Here is a 19,276-nt window from a genome sequence, read left to right as displayed (position 1 = left end):
ATTAATCGCGATATGGCACTGAAAAAAATACTAAGTGTTATTAGTGTCTTTTTCATTCAAAAAAAAAGTACTATTAGTGTCTTTTAGCATTTCTCATTAGGTAGGCTATATTATTCTATATAAGAGGGCATTGGACGTCAACCATCTTAGGGACAGTGTATAAACTCTAATTGACTACTCGGTAGTCTCCAAGATTGCTATTAAATTTAAATCCAAGGAATGAGGATAGGATGTGCACTGCCTTGAAAAAAAATCTTTTGCAAATTAATATTCCTCATACACTAAAATTTATGTAAATAAAAATTTTTGGAATCTAAGAAAGTTTTGTAAATTATATAATGTAAATATTTAGTATTATTTGTTAAGTTTAAAAAAATTCTAAACAGTTTACCTTAATAAAATTAAAATAAAAATATTTTTTTGACTTTTGTTTTTACACGCCAAGTAAAAATATTTAGACATTACTTTAAAAAAAAAATACAAAAAACATTATTTTTGTTATTATAAACTATTTGATTTTTATTGAACTATATATATTATTGTGCCCTTAAAATCTTTAACCTGTTATAAATAGTTCTTGAACTATTTACAATGTTCTAAATTGATCATTCTAATTTTGTCATACGTGACAAATAAAATGATGACATGATTGCTTAATTGTCACATCAGTGCCACATTTATAATTTAACATTAAAAAAAATTATACATTTTTAAAAAATTATTAAACTAAAAATCAATTAATAATTAGGAGAATTCAATAAAATTAAATTATTTTTTAAATTAATTATATATATAGCGTTGATGTAGCACTAAATACCTTCATAAAAAAATTAGAAAAAAAATATTTCTAACATGTATTTTTAAAGACATAAGTTAACTAAATAATTTTAATAAAACTTTAACAATACACTCCTCTCAAATAATTAAAAGATAAGAGAATTTCACAATAAAAAGTAAAAGAAATAAGATCATTTCATAGAAAAAAAACAAAGAATGCGGGTATGTATGAGAAGCCAAATAGGAAGCGATCCAAAGCTACAACTGATTTCATTTCATCTCTCTCTCAGGTACTCTAGAATGATTATCAACCTCCTTCACTAACTGATCGGACAGGAGAGGAGGAATTTCGTTGGCCCTTGTGTTGTCCAACTCCGCTTCATTCATTACCACAATTACTTCACTCACTCACTCGCAGGTACGGCTTTGATGCTGTTAATCAGGATTGGTACCTTTTCTACACAGATTTCCTTTTTCCCTTTTCATAATTTTTTGGTTTCTCTCCTAAAGTTTTTATTTTTTTTCCTATGGTTATAATTTCAATGTTAAAGCAATTGAAATTAATCTGTATTTGAGTTTAGATGAGACTAACAGTATCCCTCTGTGAAGAATAGTTCAAAAGAAGAGCATTAGTTAGTGGTTTTGAAATATGCTAATATATATATACTGTTTTCATTTTATTCTGCTGTAACCATAAGGGATTTTATACCTTTTGTTATTTTGAAATTAATTTCAGATTCTAACCGATTGACAACAGATTCTTATTTTGACATTTACATGAAATTGTTGCAAACTGTGTGGGATGAAACTTTTAGTATGTATTGTTTAGTCTGCAAATGGTTGCATCTTTCAGTCAGGAGAATGCAACTGTTCACTCAATAATTTCTATTTGAGTAATTCACACTTCTCTTAAATTTCTTCTTTTTTTTTTTTTTGAGAAAAATTCTGTTAAATGCACAACAAATAACGTTAGATAGCCATATATATAATAGGTAAGATAAGATTATTCATTCATGAATTACATTTCTCTGGTCTATCTTCTATTTTGTGTTCTCATTATGGTTGCAAAAATTTCAAGTTTGTGCTTTTGTTTTTGTCAGTATTGATTCGAATTTCTCTTTGTAACAAACCTCATCATCACAGTTTGTCTAATATATATGTTGGTTTCGTAATTCCTGGTTGGCAGAACACATTTTAATATTTTCTTTTCACACATTCTTAGCATGTGTCACTGGTTTCTAAGATTTTCATTTTTCTTGATCCCCTCGAAATTGGAAATTTTTTAACCTTTTTTTCCAAAACGGCTAAGGATTCAAAGTTTGCATTTTGCAGAAAGTTTTTTATATATTTATCGTTCAACGTTGTTGGTTTGTGTTTCAGGAAGGTGATTATTGCTAGCTTTACAAAAAGGAAAAATGCAACAAGAGGAGAATGGTGACATTAATCCTCACCAATCTCTGGATAATAGGCCTGGCATCATCTTTATTGGCTCCCCTAATGCTGGCAAGCGCACTCTTCTCTCACGTATGTCACTTTTCCCTTTTCATTTCTTATTCTCTTTATGGTTTGCAAAGTTTTTCTGTTTGGTTCTCACATGGTAAATCAATTGTAAGCTTTCGTTTCGTTTTTAATGGCTCCTTTTTGAGCTATAAATCGTTACTTTCCGAACTTTTGTAAAACTGAGGGCACATTTTCACTGCAGGATTAACCTCGATTGATTTTGAAGATGCTTCTGATTCATCCCAGGAGCTACTACTTCATGGGTAGGTTTACTTTTCTTTTACCCCTAGGCGATCACTATTTTCAACTTCATCAGTGGTAGCCTAAGTGACAAACAGATCTTGAATTTTTTTCTATTAGTGACTTATTTGTTGTTGTTTTCCCAAGCAGCTGGACTATCAACACAAAGTATTACACTGCTGATGTTTCCGTATGTGTAGCTCATCTTCATGACACATTATCCATTTCGACCCTTCCATCATATTCCCAGCTAGTTGCCTTGGTCATGGTCTTCAACATGAATGATGTAAGTCATTTCCTTTCCTACAATCTAACTATATGTGCTGTTTACTTGTTAGTGCTCAATGCTTTAGCACCCTACCTCATTACATTTTGAAATTGCTCTTTGTGCAACCATAAAGGTTTTAGTGGAAATGAGTATATTTCTTTGACATTCTGTGCAGCTCTCGTCTCTAGTTGCCCTTCAGGATTGGGTATCTCGTAATGATCTTGAAAAGTTTGAGATTTTGTTGTGCATAGGGAACAAAGTGGATCTTGTTCCTGGTCATCCAGTTCATTCTGAATACAGGAGAAGCCTAATGAAGGTTAACGACTCTGATTTGGAGTTTGATAATTATGGAATTTCTGAAACTGAAGGAAGCAGTTTGTTAGGAGATGATGAACCAGAAATGGAATTGGAGATTAGGAGATCATGTTTGGAGTGGTGCACTGAGCATAATATCGAGTTCATTGAAGCATGTGCTTCTAATGCTGATTTTGACAAATGTATGCTCTCTTCCTGTTTTGACTTACTCTCATCTGATCTTTTAGTTATAATAGAGTCAGTGTATTATATTCTACTTTAGGTTGAGTCTTTGAGACTACTAACATCATAGCATAACTGAGGGATGTGAGCATCTGCTCAAATGCTTCACCAATTGTTCAATCGTGGATTGAGAAATCCAGTAGAATTTGCTTCAGAACCGAGTATTCCAAACTCAAGAAAATCAATAAAACAGTAGAAAATTGCTATTAGAACAGACAAACAAGGTTACAACTATGGGAGCCTTTAGGGCCCTGTGATGCAAGAGAGAATACTCAATGCGTTGCATACCCTCAAATTTCCTAATCCTAAATGGAATGTAACAACGTAGGGATCCATATGTAAACATAGTATCTATTTAGATATGCTCGAATGACCCCTTCTCATAATTAGAATGTATATAACCCTATTCCGGTCTGGTCCGGTATGGAATGAACTTATAATCATGGAATCGACTCGATCATCAAATTATCGATTATAAGTTCATAACCTTGGCCCATATTCCTTTTGGGCGGAACTGATCTACTAATTATTTGATTCCAGTTAGTAAGAGGGATTCTTGCCTTACACACTTCACTCAAGACTACCCTCCCATATAAATACCAATGTACACTTTTTATTTACTATATTCTAGCACACCATACTAATCCTAGGTTCTAACAGTGTCATGGTATGCCAATGAAGTTCTCTTCCTTGGTCCTATAATATCTATATTAAGTGATTTTCTTTGCCTTTATTATGTCAATGAAAAGTATGCTTTTCCTGAGCAGGTTTGTCAGTACATGGTGATTTACAAGGAGTTGAGCGTCTTTCCGGTGCTCTCTCTGCTCATATGTGGCCTGGAATGATTCTTAAGTCAGGAGATAGGATTACAGTGCCATCATTTCCTGAAAGAGAAGGTCTTACTCCCATCTACATTTGGTTATTACTCGACTTCTTGTTTGGAAATAATAAGTTTTTTATTCTTTCCTTTCAGACCTGTCCGAAGAAGAATCTGATTACGAATTGGAGTATGAAATTCTGTCTGGTGGCTCAGCTGAACCATGGGATGATACAGATAAAGAATGGGTTTCTGCAAGTGTTGCAAGCCCTCAAGGTAATTCCAATCTAGACAATGTGATCAAATATGATAGGGAGGAGATGCGGCCCTCAACATCTGGGACTGCATTTCATGATGAGAATGACAAAGCCGACATGATTCCCCATCCAGAAGATTCTAACCAAGCATTGAAACCAGATCAAGGTTCACATTTTGAGTTTGAGGAGTTGGAACAGTTGATGTCTGAGATCGGTAACATACGAGATAGTTTAAGGTTGATGCCTGATTCTCAAAGGAGAGAAATGGCTGCAAATATGGCATTGAAAATGGCCACCATGTTTGGCGGTGCCAGCGATGATGAACGTGAAACTTAATGCATTTAATCTTGTCTGGCATATTTTAAGAAGAGAATAGCGAGTTGTTTCGTGCCATATCTGATTTTGCTCTACTTGTTTCAAGCCACTACCATAGACATGAGATAGTTGCTCAGAAGTACACAAAAACTTCACAATGTTTTTTTTTTCTTTGGTTTAAATTTTAAACTTAAAAAGAGACAAATATGCATTGTGCCATACAATATCTGAGATTTAGAAATAATTGAATGAGATTTGCAAAATAGTTTTGTAGATATGCAGTTTTGAGACTGGAACAATGATCTAGTAGATTTTATGTCTGGTATAATAGAACATCTCAAATGTGTTTGAGCAATTGCATAGAACTATCTATTTTTTTTGTTTTCGAAGCTACAAGTGTATATATCTTACATTTTCCATCAAAATAAAACGTTTTTGTTAGCTGCTTGTCTTTTACTTACTATATGACCATAGTTTTCACTTTAGGATTCACCAACAGTATTGAACAAGATCAACAACATGTTATCCACTTCTGGTTCTTGTGCTTTATCCCCCGAAAGAAATACATGAACTTTCCCTTTCATCTGTATCCAACTACATCCAGGAAACTTTCTCACACCTTTCAATCCCATCTCCTTCCTCAACATTTTCTCCTCTTCATGCTCATCATTTGCTGCATAAATATTACAAAGCGTCACATGAGCAGGAGCGTTTAGAGGATCGAGTTCAAGTAATCGTTTGGCTGCCTGTCTAGCAATCTTGGCATTTGTCTCGCCTAAGCCACATACTCCAAGCAATGCTCCCCATACAGTATGTTCTGGTTCAAAAGGTAGCTTCAACACAAACCGATAGGCTTCTTTTACTTTCCCGGCCCTGCCTAGAAGATCAATCATGCATATGTAATGTTCCAAGCCTGGTTGAACATCATAAACATTGTTCATGGCATTGAAAATTTCCCACCCTCTACTCACAAGTCCTGCATGGCTACAAGCTGATAAAACACCCAAAAAAGTTACAGAGTTCGGAAGAGTCCCAGATTCCACCATTGTTTCAAAGGTCTCCATACATTTCTTTGCCAGTCCATGATTTGAAAACCCCATGATCATTGAATTCCAAGAAATCGAATCCCGAAAAACCATATTTGAGAATATGCTATATGCAGCATTTATCTCCCCACATTTGGCATACATTGAAATCAATGAATTGTCAAGAATCAAATCAAACTTATACTGTGTTTTTATCACCTGGCAATGAAACTGCCTTCCAAGATCAAGATACGCCATTGCACCCATGGCTCCAATGAGAGTACAATATGTGGAATTTAATGGTAAAACACCATGAACCCGCATTTCAGAAAATATATCTATTGCTTCCTTGAAAAGCTCGCTTTGAACATGTCCTGAAATCATAGTTGTCCATGCCACTGCATCTTTGTCTGGCATGTTCGAAAACAGATGACAAGCCTTTGAAACTTCTCCAACACTGAAATATCCACTTATCATTGAAGTCCAAGAGACCTTATCTCGGATAGGTACCATGTCAAACACACTGTGAGCCCTTTCTAATTCTCCAGTCTGTATGTAACCATTAATCATATAATTATAAGATTGAACAGTAAGGTTATTTAAATTCATGGTAAAGATGATATAGGCCAATTTCATGTTACCAAATGCAGAATACATGTGAACAAGACTCTTACTTAACCTGCCATTATAGTCATTGTTGTCCAAACTGTTAATAATTATCTGAGTATGTAATTGCTTACCAAGACAAGGCCAACCCACCCCAGCACAAGCATAAGCAAGTGATATGAAAGTCTCTTCATTTGGTTTCAAGTCAAAACTCCCTTTCCAATTAACAAAAAGCAAAAGGGCTTCTTCATAGAAGCCATTCCAAGCAAAACCCCCAATCATTGCTGTCCAAGAAATGACATTCCTTTCAGGCATAATTTGAAACAAAGAATACCCTTCATCCACATAGCCAGACCTACAATAACCAGATATCATACTAGTCCAAGTAACAACATTCCTATCTTTCATCTCATCAAAAAGAGCTTTTGCTTCTTCCATTCTACAATTCTCAGAGTACCCTGCAATCATAATATTCCAAGAAACTATATTCTTATCCGGAATTCGATCAAAAACAAGCCTTGCACCATTCAAGTCACCATTCCTAATCAACCCAGATACCATAGCATTCCAAGAAACGACATTCTTCTCCGGCATTGCATCAAACAAGCTCCACAACTCATCAACCCTCCCTAGTTCTGCCACTCCACAAAGCATGGATGTCCAAGAGACCACATTTCTCTCTGGCATCACCTCAAAAAATTGAAAAGCTTCAAAGAATCTCCTTGACTGAACATAGCCCGATAACATTGCATTAAAAGTAACAATGTTCCTCTCAGGCATGATATCGAAAAGCCCGCGAGCTTCATCAATAAAGCCAGATTTTGAGTACTTTGTGAGCAACGAAGTCCAATGAACAATATTTCGGCGGTTACCATCTCTGTCAGACAATTTATCGAGCAGTTGGCGTGCTTCCTGAACTCTATGTTGGGAAAGACATTGCAGGATTCTAGTATCGTGGAGTGAGAGTTTAAAGTAATCATGGTGTTTGGAAAATGGAACCTGGGTTGCATTAAAGTTACGAACTTGAAATTTGAGCGAGGTTGTTGGGAGAGTAAAAGAGAGAATTTTTAGAGAAAAGAGAAGCATAACAGTTTATAAAATGTAAAGACCAAAGATAATGGGAATTATATAAATGAATGAAGCAGATAACTGAACTGGGTTTTGGCTGGAATTTGATTTGAGAGGTGATATAATAAATCATATATTGGGGAGTTGATTATGGCATAACAACAGCTTTGGTTAATAGTTTCCAGCCTTAGATGCATTTCTTATTCTGCAGAGCATTGTGAACCTTGTCCAAGTAAGTAATGGACAATGTTATGGGAAAGTGTGATTTCGTGTGTGAGTGAGAATAGTTTGAGTTGTATTTGGTGACATTTTTGGATCTAATAATATTACATGTGTTTCGGGTTCAGGTGTATGGAATGAGTTAGATGAGCAGAAGCTAATTGAAGATACTGGTTCTGGCAATACCATTTATAACATTACAAAGCATACCTCTTAACATTTGGGATTTGAGATATTCTCTTAGTGGTGCAACCTGTAATCAGATTCTTAATGTATACAGGATCAAAGAATGGAAGTAAGGCTGGAGACAAAGTTACTTAAACTGTAATTATGTCACTACATGATCATAGTTAAATTAGATGAAAACTAAAGGAATAAAAAATTAATAAATAGTTGGTATGTATAGCATAAAATTTTAAATATTTACCCAATAAATATTCTGCTTAAATTTTAAAAGAAGTTATTTGAGCTTCAGCTTCTTAGTAGTAGTTCTTTTACAAAATTATTTTGAGTTAAATGAGTATAAAATTAATATTTTATTATAAATACATTAAAAATAATATATTTGACAAAATATAACAATAATATCAACGGCATTTTGTTTAATATTTATTTTATGTATCACTCTCTATTACCTATTTGAATTTATAACACATAATAATACCATAGCCATTTTCTAATTTTTAATAATTTACTTAGTTGAAGGGTTTACACATCAAAATCACATACTAAAAATATATTTATAACCCATAGATGAAACTTAAATAATTTATAAAAGATGTGGGACATTTAATTTTAATAATCTCACAAAATTTTAAAAATAAAAAAAAAAAAAAAAAAATCTATGATGTCACATTTAATAAGATTAAGATCGCCAATGAAAGTTTGTGAAAGGTGAATCAAAAGTGGTTTGATAGTAGAAAGGTTGGTAAAATTTATTTCTATAGGGCCCGTTTGGTATGCAGGACTGGATTGGATTAGACAGGCTAATTTGTCTAATCCAGTATTTGGGTATGTTAGAAGTTTGGATAACTAATCCAGTTAACCTCATCTGTCTGGTATTATTTATCTCATCCAGCAGGGTGGGATAAATAATCCCATGCATGTGAGATTTTTTTTATCGTTTTTTTAATTTAATTTTATTAATCTATTTTAAATTTGATAAGAATTTAAAGGAAATAATTATCACACAATTATTTATACATTTTTTTTTATCAAAAACTTATTCATTAAAATTAGTAAAAATGTATAATTTTAAATTATTATACATAAGTTTTTAAAATTTAGAATATTATTAATTAAATAATAGTTACTTAAATTGATTCTAATAAAAAAAATATGACAATAAAATTATATATTATTTTTAAATTACTAAAAGATTTACATAAATATTTTTAAAAAATTAATATTTATATTAAATTAGTGATTAAATTAGTGTTTAAGATAAACAATTTTATATTATTCAAGTATTTTTATTTTACTATTTTAATTATTTATTAAATAAAAAATATGACAAAATATTTTATTATATATTTATGATATATTCTTAATTATATATGATATATTATTTTTTTTTTGCTACGAATTATTTATTTATATTTATTTATTATTATATATTTTAATTTTAATTTATTATTATATATTTTTATTTAATTTAAGTTTTTTTTTTCTAAAAGGAAATAAATAAAATAGTCCAGTCCATTCTTAAACCAAACACAGGATTACTTTCAGCATAATCCAATCTTGTCCAGTCTAGTCCAATCCTTTTCAATCAAATCCATTCCAATCCTGCGTACCAAACGGGCCCATAAGAGACTATTTCACATTTGAATTGTCACCTTTCTATAATAGCTTCATGTTTAATCTACAATTTTCTATTTATCTTATACAGTTGAAAGCTCTTTGAGCTCAAAAAATATAAGAAAAAAGAGTGAGACAAGCAAATTGAAGTACACTGAGAACATGAACATGTATTCTGATTAGCCTCGCCACAGATTAAAGACTGATAAATTTCTCCTTTTTATGTTTGTGTAGTTGAATCGTTATCTAAAAATAGATGAAGATCTCCATTGTAATTACTTAATGATTCTCTTCTCTATTATCCTTCTTAGTTTTATCTTTTATTTCAATGAATTCTATCATTACAAATATTTCACTTGTTATCTATTTATAGTTTAACAATAATTATTTTAATTAATAAAAATCACTGCTACTATTCTAAATATTTATGATAAAATAGCAACAACTAGTGACAGGTATCTAGATGCAAAGAAAAATGAACAAATAATATTTCTATTGATAAAGTTAAATATGTAGGCATTTAAGCCTCATTTTAGTAAGCCAATTTAGGAAGTGTTCTAATGTAATATTTTGAGTCATATTGTGTGAATTTACACTTTGCTTCATGTTAATTCAAGTTCGGGAGGTCACAGTAGAATATGGAGCAGGATCGGGATCGAAAGGAAGCTAAAAACTCGAAAATGGCAAACTTGGAATTTCTGGATGGCTGGTTGATGAGTTTCAAGCTGCAAAAGGGTACAAGCCAACAGTTTTCTCCAGTATTGAATTGATTACTGAAAAAAAGCTCAGAATTTTAGAGCTTCAGTTCAGGGTACATCAAAATGTTTTTTCTTCATTTTCAAATAAATTTAATAGTAGGGTGCAACTTTCAAATTCCTGTCTATCTATGATCTTGTTATGAAACAGAAACTATGAAACAAATCTTGTTATGGATTCCATAAAGATGAGAGATTAAACAAATAGATGTTTTCCCATAACAATGCTAGAAAAGTAAAATATCAACATTGTTCAATATCACAAAAAATGCATTAAGACCAAAATCTATTCGAGAGGACAAAATATGAGACAGACTATTGGTTTCTTGATTCACCACCAGATTACCCCCCCTGATCATAACTCATCTATTTCTATCTCCTCAGTTAGTTTTTTTGTCCTGAAATAAGTTTCCAAACAAAGCAGAATATACCTACAGAAGAGAAAACCACTCAACCGAAAGAAAATGCAGACGAAAACCCTTTACAGATCTGATGCAAAGAAAAATAGAGATACCCAACTGGCACAGCGATGAAACATTGGGTGTACAAAGAATGCTCAAGAGGATGCATCAACAGGCACATCCACTGGATTGAGGTTGGGATTGATTTGATGCACTCATTGACTTCAGATTCACATCAACCATGTCTTCTTGCTTCGTTGAGGAAAGTGTTTCCATTCCTGGTAAAGCAGCAGCAATTTTCCGAAAGAGTGCCTGAAAAATTATTCAAGTATTGTAACGTAATCCATATACTCTCATGAGCAAATCAAAATGGAAAGAGGAAATTCCCAACGTGAGGTTCACATCACTCAATTATTTACGTAGTTAGTAATATCAATATGAAAAATAGTATTTGAGAAGATTTTCATATCATCTTATATGCCGACAACCCTGGGCTATTTTCCATATCCCTTCCAAAACATTTACTGAAAATGTTTAACTAATTCATAATAAATTTCCCACCCCGATACTCCCCCGAAAAGGAAAATTAGAAAACAATAGTACATAATAATTTTCAGAAATGGTTTACCTTTATATTAAAGCCAGCCTTAGCACTGGTTTCAATAAACATGACATTAAGATCGCGAGCTTTGGCTTCTCCTTCTTCTATAGACACTTGTCTGTGAAATCAGGAACAGTAAAATTATAAGTATTAGTGTGTAGTACTAGCGCCTTTTTATTGAGAAGCAAAAAAAGAAGATTTAGGCCATGCATGATCCATAGCAATGATGCAAACATGAAAGCATATCAAAGTAGAAAGATCTATAGGTCGTAATATGCTTCTTACATTTAGTTTCTTTTCCTTTGATGTTTACTGTATTAGCATTTTGTCTTTAGAGCATGTATTGAAGCGTTTAGGATATGTTGAGGCAAATATAATCATTTCATATTTGAATGGCTCACACAAAGTCTACACTTATTCACAACAAGAAGGAACTACTTAATCTGGCAGGTGGGAACAAAGGGTAATAACAGGAAAGATTCTATTGAAAGCCCAGATTTCTAATTTATCAGAATAACAGTCTTAAGGGTTGCTGTTAAGAATAGCTTTTAGGTTACTGATGACTCCATAGTCTTTTTATGTTGGACAAGAGTAACTAATGACCCTCTTTTTCTTACTTTATGTTATGATGTTTTAATCATGTTTATTTAACTCAATAGTAACATTTTCCTATGAAGACCTACTTTTCTGAAAACCAAAGCTAGTGCTAAAATCACAATAAACCAGAAATGGAACGAAGAAGTTGGTCAACTATATTCAATATCAATACCTCTTTTCAACAAGATCTGTCTTGTTTCCAACAAGTACGATAATAACATCACTGCCCCTCTCGCTGCGCACCTCTTCTATCCACTTCAGAGTGTTCAGGAATGATTGTCGACCTACATCATAAAACCACCAGGAAGAAAAAAATGTGCATCATGGATTAGGACGGTAGCTGAAAAGTAAAAAAACTTTAAATAGTACAGATTTTTTTATCATTTTCAATTTTGGGCTGAAAGTGAGTTCAGATTACAACAAAAAAGCAGAAAACGAGAAGTTTATAACTCATGATGCTAGCACTGTAAGAAACTATAAAAGAAGCCAGACATTCCAAACTATTCATGCAAGCCGAGGAAATTGTATAAGGAATTAAGAGAAAAATCCAAACTTTCTTACTTGCAACATCATAAACAATGACTGCAACAGATGAATCTCTGATGTAGCTTGGAATGAGACTTCTGAATCTTTCCTGTCCAGCTGTATCCCTACCACCAAATGAATAAAGTCAAGAACTTAGTACACTATATTCAATTCAATTTTTAATTAAACAGAGAACAGAAGATTATTACATAAAAATGAAGGGGTAAAAAACTTAAACAAACATTTTTCAAGCTCAAGGAATAGAAGGAAAATATAAAAGCAACTAGTGCCAAAATGTTATGTTCATACTATTATAAAGGTGAAACCACATTACTAGCAAAAAAAGGACTGTCTACAGCTTAGTGAAATGAATGAGAATATTACCACAATTGCAGTCGAACAGTTCGATCTTCAAGATACATGGTTTTTGAAAGAAAATCAATGCCAATTGTAGCCTGGTCAACAAAACAGAAGAATCATTACCGATAGAATAGCAAAGTAATTCATTCATTATATACTAAGAACACTATTTGCAACTCAGAAATTCATTTGTGAACATAAGAGTCAGGTGAGGGGCAACAGAACAAAATGAAAGAGGCAAAGAAATGGGGAACCATCATTTGTTTTTCTACAAGTGGAGAGCAAAGGAAAGCGTTCCAAGTTACAAATTGACATAGCACTACAGTTACAGAATTTCCGATAGGATCATCAATACAGAATATATAACCTTTACCCTTTAGGATACAGAATACAAAATCATTCAAGTAAGCAAATAGGTTCTATTTCACTGTCTCTAAAATTAGATCTTGTACATACTTAAGAGTTTGTGGAAACCCAAGGAAAGAATATACAATTAGGTAACCTGAAATTCTATCAGCGTCTTCTACAAGACACCTAGAATTACTTCTTCTTTATATAATCTAAACTGTAGAAGACGTAGTACATGTCCCAAATCACCAATGGAAAAGTACTTTCTAACTAAAACTGTAAGGTCCCACTGATATTGTACTACAAAGATTCCATTTCCATTCCAGAATGAATGAATGGCAAGAATAGTTTGAGTAATTTCCCTCTCAAATGGCAACAGAGCCCCCTGACCCTAAAGTATGCCTCTTACACAAGAAATGCATACTACACTTCCTTCTCTTTAGATATATTTAGGTAATAATGTTAGTTAGAACACAAAAACAACGAGTGCTACAAATCTGTCAAATCTGTTATTATCAGCTCAACCATATTTCATCTAAATTTTCCTTTCTTCACTTTCATCCATTATGAATCAGCAACTTTATCCCAAAAGCATGTTATTGCCAAACAATTCACATAAACTACATCATCACTGTATTTGAACAAGTAAATCAGCATACATCTACGCGTAATTAAGCTCATAAACTTTCATTTCTTCAATTTAAATGTGTTGAGGAATACAACAACTTCGTTAAATCAATAGATCGTTTTAATAGATAAAAGAACAACCCAAACTAGAACTCTCCTTAATCAAAACAAAAGAATTGACACGATCCATTTCATTTATGAAATTATGCAAAGTCTGTGAAATCATTCCAATAAAATTTTCGACGTTTTCTTTGTTGATCTAATAGCGCCATGCTTACCTTTCTTTCTAACTTCTATAGTAAACCAAAAAGACATAGAAAGATCACAAAATCACCAAGGAATAACAAAACAAGATCAAATCTTAAAAGAATCGAACCGATCTGAAGCAGCGAGGAAAAAAAAGGGGAATTAGAAAGAAGGAATGTGAAGTAAAGGAATTGAGATCTGGGGTACCTGATAAGTGTTGTCAAATTTATCGTACATGAAGCGGGTGATGATGCTGGTCTTGCCGACTGACTGGTCTCCCAGGAAGACGAGCTTGTACTTGGCGAGAGCTGAGACTGGAGCCATTGATTGTAATAATAATAATAATAATAATAATAATAATAATAATAATGGATCAAGACTTGAATATGGGGAAAGAGAGAGAGAGAGAGAGAGAAGAGAGAAAGGTTTGTTGTTGTTCTTCTTCTTCTTCTCTTTGGATGATCAGTTGTTTTGTGTGTGACTGTTTACCGCGTGCAAGGTTCGAACCATGTAAAAAAGCTCCGGTTGTCTTCTCTAATAATAATAATTATTTTTAATATGTATATATATTAAATAATTAAAGGTATGTAGTTTTAAGGCTAATTAGTTATTTTTCTTTCACATGTACCGAATCGTGCTTTTGAATTTTTTTGGCCGTTAAAAATTACCCCTGAATTATTGAAATTGTTAAATTTAAGAATTTTTATCGAATTTCATTCAATTTTACTATTTCAGTAATTGTTTATGTATTAAATCATGCTCCCTAGACTTTGATATCTACCAAATCATGCCCCTCAAACTTTGATATGTACTAAATCATGCCTCCTGAACTTTCATCCATGTCAGAATTTTTTTACTAAAATTAGACAAAAGTCCTTAAATTTAACAATCTCAATAGTTCGGGAGAAATTTTTAACGGTCAAAAAAGTTCAAGGGCATGATTTGGTATATGTCAAAGTTCGAGAAAAAATTACTAATACACCCCTCACACAATAAATTTCTTGCCTTAAGCGCTAAGATTAAGAGAATCCGGGATCCGTGCATCTTACCCACAAATACAAAAGGGTCATCGCCCTCAAGCTAAAAAGTTACATTCTTTCTTTTGCAATTAATAGTAGCGTTGTATTTTGCAAGCCAATCCATACCCAAAATAACATCAAAGTCCTCCAAATTCATTCTATTAGATCAACTGATAACTCCCTTCCTTCCACAAATACCGGAAGGGATCTTACCCACCTGTTGGAGATAACCAACTCTCCAGTAGGCAGCAAAGTTCTGAAGCCTCTAACTAGTACATCACTAGGCCTATTCAATTTCTCAAGTATTCTACTTAAAATATAAGAATGTGTCGCACCAGAGTCAATCAAAACAATCAATAAAATGCAAGCAATAGAAAGCTGACCTGTCACAATGGAAGGGCCGACATCAACCTCGGCCTGAGTTAGGGCAAACACCCGGGCAGGAGCAGGTGTGTCATCTTTCTTTTGTTCTGGTCGCAGCAGCTGTGGGTAATTCCTCTTCATGTGACCCACTACCCCACAGTGAAAACAAGCCCTGGCCTGACACTCGCCTTGGTGGCGCCTTTTACATCTCGGACATTCAAGAAAAGTCTGCCAATTTTTGTTCCCACCACGACGGAAACCCTGGTTGCCCTGGAACCTTTTGTTTGAGCCTATAGTTGTTGATTCATTAGGCCTTTTCTTGCGATCACCCAGGTCAACACCCCTACCAAAACCAACACTAGAAATCTGCTTCCATGAATCCCTTCTCGCAATATTTTTCTTTCGTATCTGATCCTCTGCACCCTCAGTAGCTAGGGCCAACTCAACTATCTGGGCATAAGTCCGAACAACCCCAGGTTGTTTAGCAGCAACTATCACATCTCGTGCAATGTGTTCATCCAATCCTCGAATAAACTTTGATTTTCTAGCAGCTTTAGTAGCCATTTTGTCTAAAGCAAATTTTACCACTCGATCGAACTTAGTGGCATATTCTATTACTGTCATACTGCCCTGAGTCAAACGTATAAACTCTTCTACATTTGATGCCTGAATAGACTCATTATAGTACTTCACATAAAACAAGGTCCGGAAAGCATTCTAGGTCATGACCCTGAGACACGATCTGCCACCAAGTACGGGCATCTTCACGCAGCATTTAAATGGCACATCTGACCCAATCATTATTCTCGACCAGCATAAAATCAAAAGTGGATGTTATCATACTCATCCACTGCTCCGCTTTGAGTGGATCAGCACCACCCTCAAACACTGGCGGGTTCTGCTTCCTAAACCGCTCATACAATAGTTCCAGACGATTTCCTGCATCCGGTTGCACTACCAGAGGTGCCATAGGATCAGGGTTAGGGTTTAGAGCATGCTGAGCTCGCTACTCCCTCAATTCTCGAATTTGTTCACCCTGCTACCGAATAGTCTCTTGCATCGCGTCATATAACTCTTTCCAGTTTGGTGGTGGTGGAGGGTTCTCACCCTCACCAGTAACCCCGAGCCCAGCTAGCTCGCGTTTACCTCTACCAGTCTACCTCGGGTGCATAATCTATACACCTGTAGTCACATTTCAAGTAATAACGATACTGATAAGTATTCCCATATATTTTAATCTTTCCCACACATTTCCAATATTAACACAATTCAAATAATCAGGCAATCAAATAATTAAGAAATTATCTATTAATTAAAGCTTACTAAACCATGAGTCAAACGAGTCTTCGCAGCCAATGTACATATCAAACCAGTCTTCAGGATCTAAAAATCTTGGCGCTCTGATACCATGTTGTAACGCCCTATCCAACAGGGACGCCACGTGTGTGTGTGTGCTTTTATAAAATTCTTATTTTATGTACTATATAATTATACCAAAAGTATGGGTAATTAAATTTTGATAATCAAAAACAGACATATGAAACTTCTTTATAATAAAAGATAAGTAATATTAACTACGGGGTCCCCCTATTTTCAAAATATTTACAAACTGGTTTAATAGTACTTTTAAACATAAAGTTTGCATTCCCAAAATGCATTCAAAATAGAGCATCATGTTCACTAGGTTGTGCCACTGCGGCTGATATGTACATTGCTGCTATGACCTCAAACTTATGGCTGCTCAACCTTTGCCTTCTCTATACCTGCACCATAAAGCACCCATGAGTCATAGAGACTCAGCAAGAAAAGTGAATAAACAATAATCGATAATATTCAGCAATTCAATCTCATATCAACATGCTTACACATTTACACAATATCATAAACACACAATCCTGGTACTTTATAAAGTACCCCTTTACCACTCGTTAACCACAAGCTAAATATGTCACTATCGTTGCCCGATGAAGCAAACAATAAGTAAGAAACTTATCCGTAGTTTCAAGAGTAATTACTCAACGGTGATAACTGTTTCCAACCCTCGTCATAACCGGGGTTCAACAAACATTTATCCAAAATCTCGATAATAATCGAGGCTATAATCATTCAACTGCTAAGATTTAACCACATACGGTGCTTACCACTTTTCTTACCTTAGTTCAGAACTCAAGCATGCGGGGCGACCTGAGTGGAAAAATAAGCTAGGCGATCCTCATCCTATGTCACGATAACCAAAACTTAATGAATACCTTAAATTGAAATTCCGAAATAAAACCCTAATTTGAAACTGAATAAGAACCTAGCCCCCAATAACCCTAAAATAGGTTAGACAACCCATAAACAACCTAAAACAGATACTACGCAACTCCCCGACCAAAAACTAAACTTGAAGAAAACCTAGGAATTCTCCCTACAGGGCAACCGGTCGACTGATTCTGGTGCACCAGAACCAACCGGTCGACCGATTCTGGCAGACCAGAAAACCTTGGGTTTTCTTCCTCAATTTCGACCCATACCTCCTCCAACCTAACCAAACATTCCAGAACAGTGTAATATCATAAACATAACATGTCCTAAGCTTCAAAATACAGTAATTCAATCTTTAAGTCAAAATCACATGCTCAAGTGAAAGAAATTTAACTTTTAGCCTCGTCAAACACATTTCAAACTAAGCAGCCATAGAAACCTCTCAAAACAATCTCCAACATACTCAAAAACCTAGCCTAAACACAACTCAAACTCAGTCTAATCCCTACAACCACAGAAACACAAAACCCTAACCTTTAACTAACTAAAAATTCATAGAATTCACAATCTATAAGGTGTAAACTTACCTCAATTACGTCTAGGTTGATCTTAGGTTGAAGAATCTGCTCCAAAAGCAAAAGAAAATGGTGAGGAAGGTCTCTCTTTGTAAAGACCGCTTAAGTTTAATATGCTGAGTTATTAAATAATTAGAGTTTATTCATAAGATTTAACTATTATTTGAAATATACATATTGTGGAGATTTATTTAAAGTTTAATATATAATAATTATGCTATATGTGAATCTCTCATTTTCTGTAATTGTGTTCGGTAGCGGTAGAAAGTGACGTTGGGCCATTAGAGAGTCACATTTTGTATGTTGTAGAATTTTATTAATAGCGGGGTGTCATTGTTAGGTTTTGGAAATTGTCGGAAGTTGGGTTTGACCATTTTGCCCTTGAGCAGTATGGTTGCTTTTGTTTTATGTTAAGGGCATATTGGTCTTTTACCTTGAGGGATTTTGTCATTTTATGGGATTATTAGTTGCTGTAGGTTTATTTTTGTTATTGATTAAAATAGGAGAAAAGGGATTAATTTTAAAGATATAACCTAAAAACACATTTCCTCACCCTCTCTCTCTCTCTCTCTCTCTCTCTCTCTCTCTCTCTCTCTCTCTCTCTCTCTCTCTCTCTCTCTCTCTCTCTCTCTCTCTCTCTCTCTCTCTCTCTCTCTCAGCATCAAGAACCCAGCTTAGGGTTGGATTTTATAGCTCAATTCAATGATTTCTACCAGTATTGGAGAGCTTTGATTCAAGATAGTACCTCTTAGCTTCTTTCCTTTTGATTTCTTGAAGCTTAAATTAGAAGTAGGTGTTTGAATATTTGATTTTGGGTATTGTGGTACCAATTGATGGTTGGGTTAGGATTCTAATGTTTATTTTAGGTTGTTTAAGTTGTCCTGTGTTGGATTTATTGGTTGTTGAGGTGTTTGGGCAAAGTTTGAGTTTTAAAACCCAAACTTTGATCTTCAATGGTGAAATGACTTTCTATGTTGTATGCTGAGTTCTATTGCTTAAATTTGGTTCATTATAGAATGTATAGGTGTTTTGGAAGGTTTCTTAGAGTTTAGGGTTGAATTGTGGTGTGAGGGTCGATTTTTCGATTTCTCTGCACAAAACCGGTTGGGACTTGAGAAACTGGTAAACCAGTTTTGCCCTCAGGAAACCCAATAAACCGGTTTTCCGGTTGGGATTTTTCTAG

General features: G+C 34.1%; 3 protein-coding genes across 3 annotated transcripts; 1 reads left to right on the top strand and 2 right to left on the bottom strand.

Annotated features, from left to right (window-relative positions):
• Positions 1–922: 922 nt before the first annotated feature.
• Positions 923–5,066, top strand: LOC115717284 (uncharacterized). Its single transcript, XM_061115944.1, has 7 exons — positions 923–1,195; positions 2,158–2,301; positions 2,480–2,540; positions 2,668–2,803; positions 2,961–3,282; positions 4,090–4,218; positions 4,296–5,066. The coding sequence occupies exons 2-7, from the start codon at positions 2,193–2,195 to the stop codon at positions 4,730–4,732; spliced, it is 1,194 nt and encodes a 397-aa protein (XP_060971927.1). The 5' UTR covers positions 923–1,195; positions 2,158–2,192; the 3' UTR covers positions 4,733–5,066.
• Positions 4,994–7,428, bottom strand: LOC115717283 (pentatricopeptide repeat-containing protein At1g32415, mitochondrial). The gene has a single exon (XM_030646253.2). The coding sequence runs from the start codon at positions 7,426–7,428 to the stop codon at positions 5,194–5,196; it is 2,235 nt and encodes a 744-aa protein (XP_030502113.2). The 3' UTR covers positions 4,994–5,193.
• A 2,952-nt stretch (positions 7,429–10,380) lies between these two features.
• LOC115717285 (ras-related protein RABH1b) lies at positions 10,381–14,426 on the bottom strand. Its single transcript, XM_030646255.2, has 6 exons — positions 14,097–14,426; positions 12,693–12,763; positions 12,345–12,433; positions 11,956–12,067; positions 11,214–11,304; positions 10,381–10,897 (listed from the first exon to the last, which is right to left on the bottom strand). The coding sequence occupies exons 1-6, from the start codon at positions 14,211–14,213 to the stop codon at positions 10,754–10,756; spliced, it is 624 nt and encodes a 207-aa protein (XP_030502115.1). The 5' UTR covers positions 14,214–14,426; the 3' UTR covers positions 10,381–10,753.
• Positions 14,427–19,276: the final 4,850 nt, after the last annotated feature.

Source organism: Cannabis sativa, chromosome 5 (assembly GCF_029168945.1).
Source record: "Cannabis sativa cultivar Pink pepper isolate KNU-18-1 chromosome 5, ASM2916894v1, whole genome shotgun sequence".
NCBI lineage: Eukaryota > Viridiplantae > Streptophyta > Magnoliopsida > Rosales > Cannabaceae > Cannabis > Cannabis sativa.
This window is presented reverse-complemented; position numbering and strand designations above follow the sequence as displayed.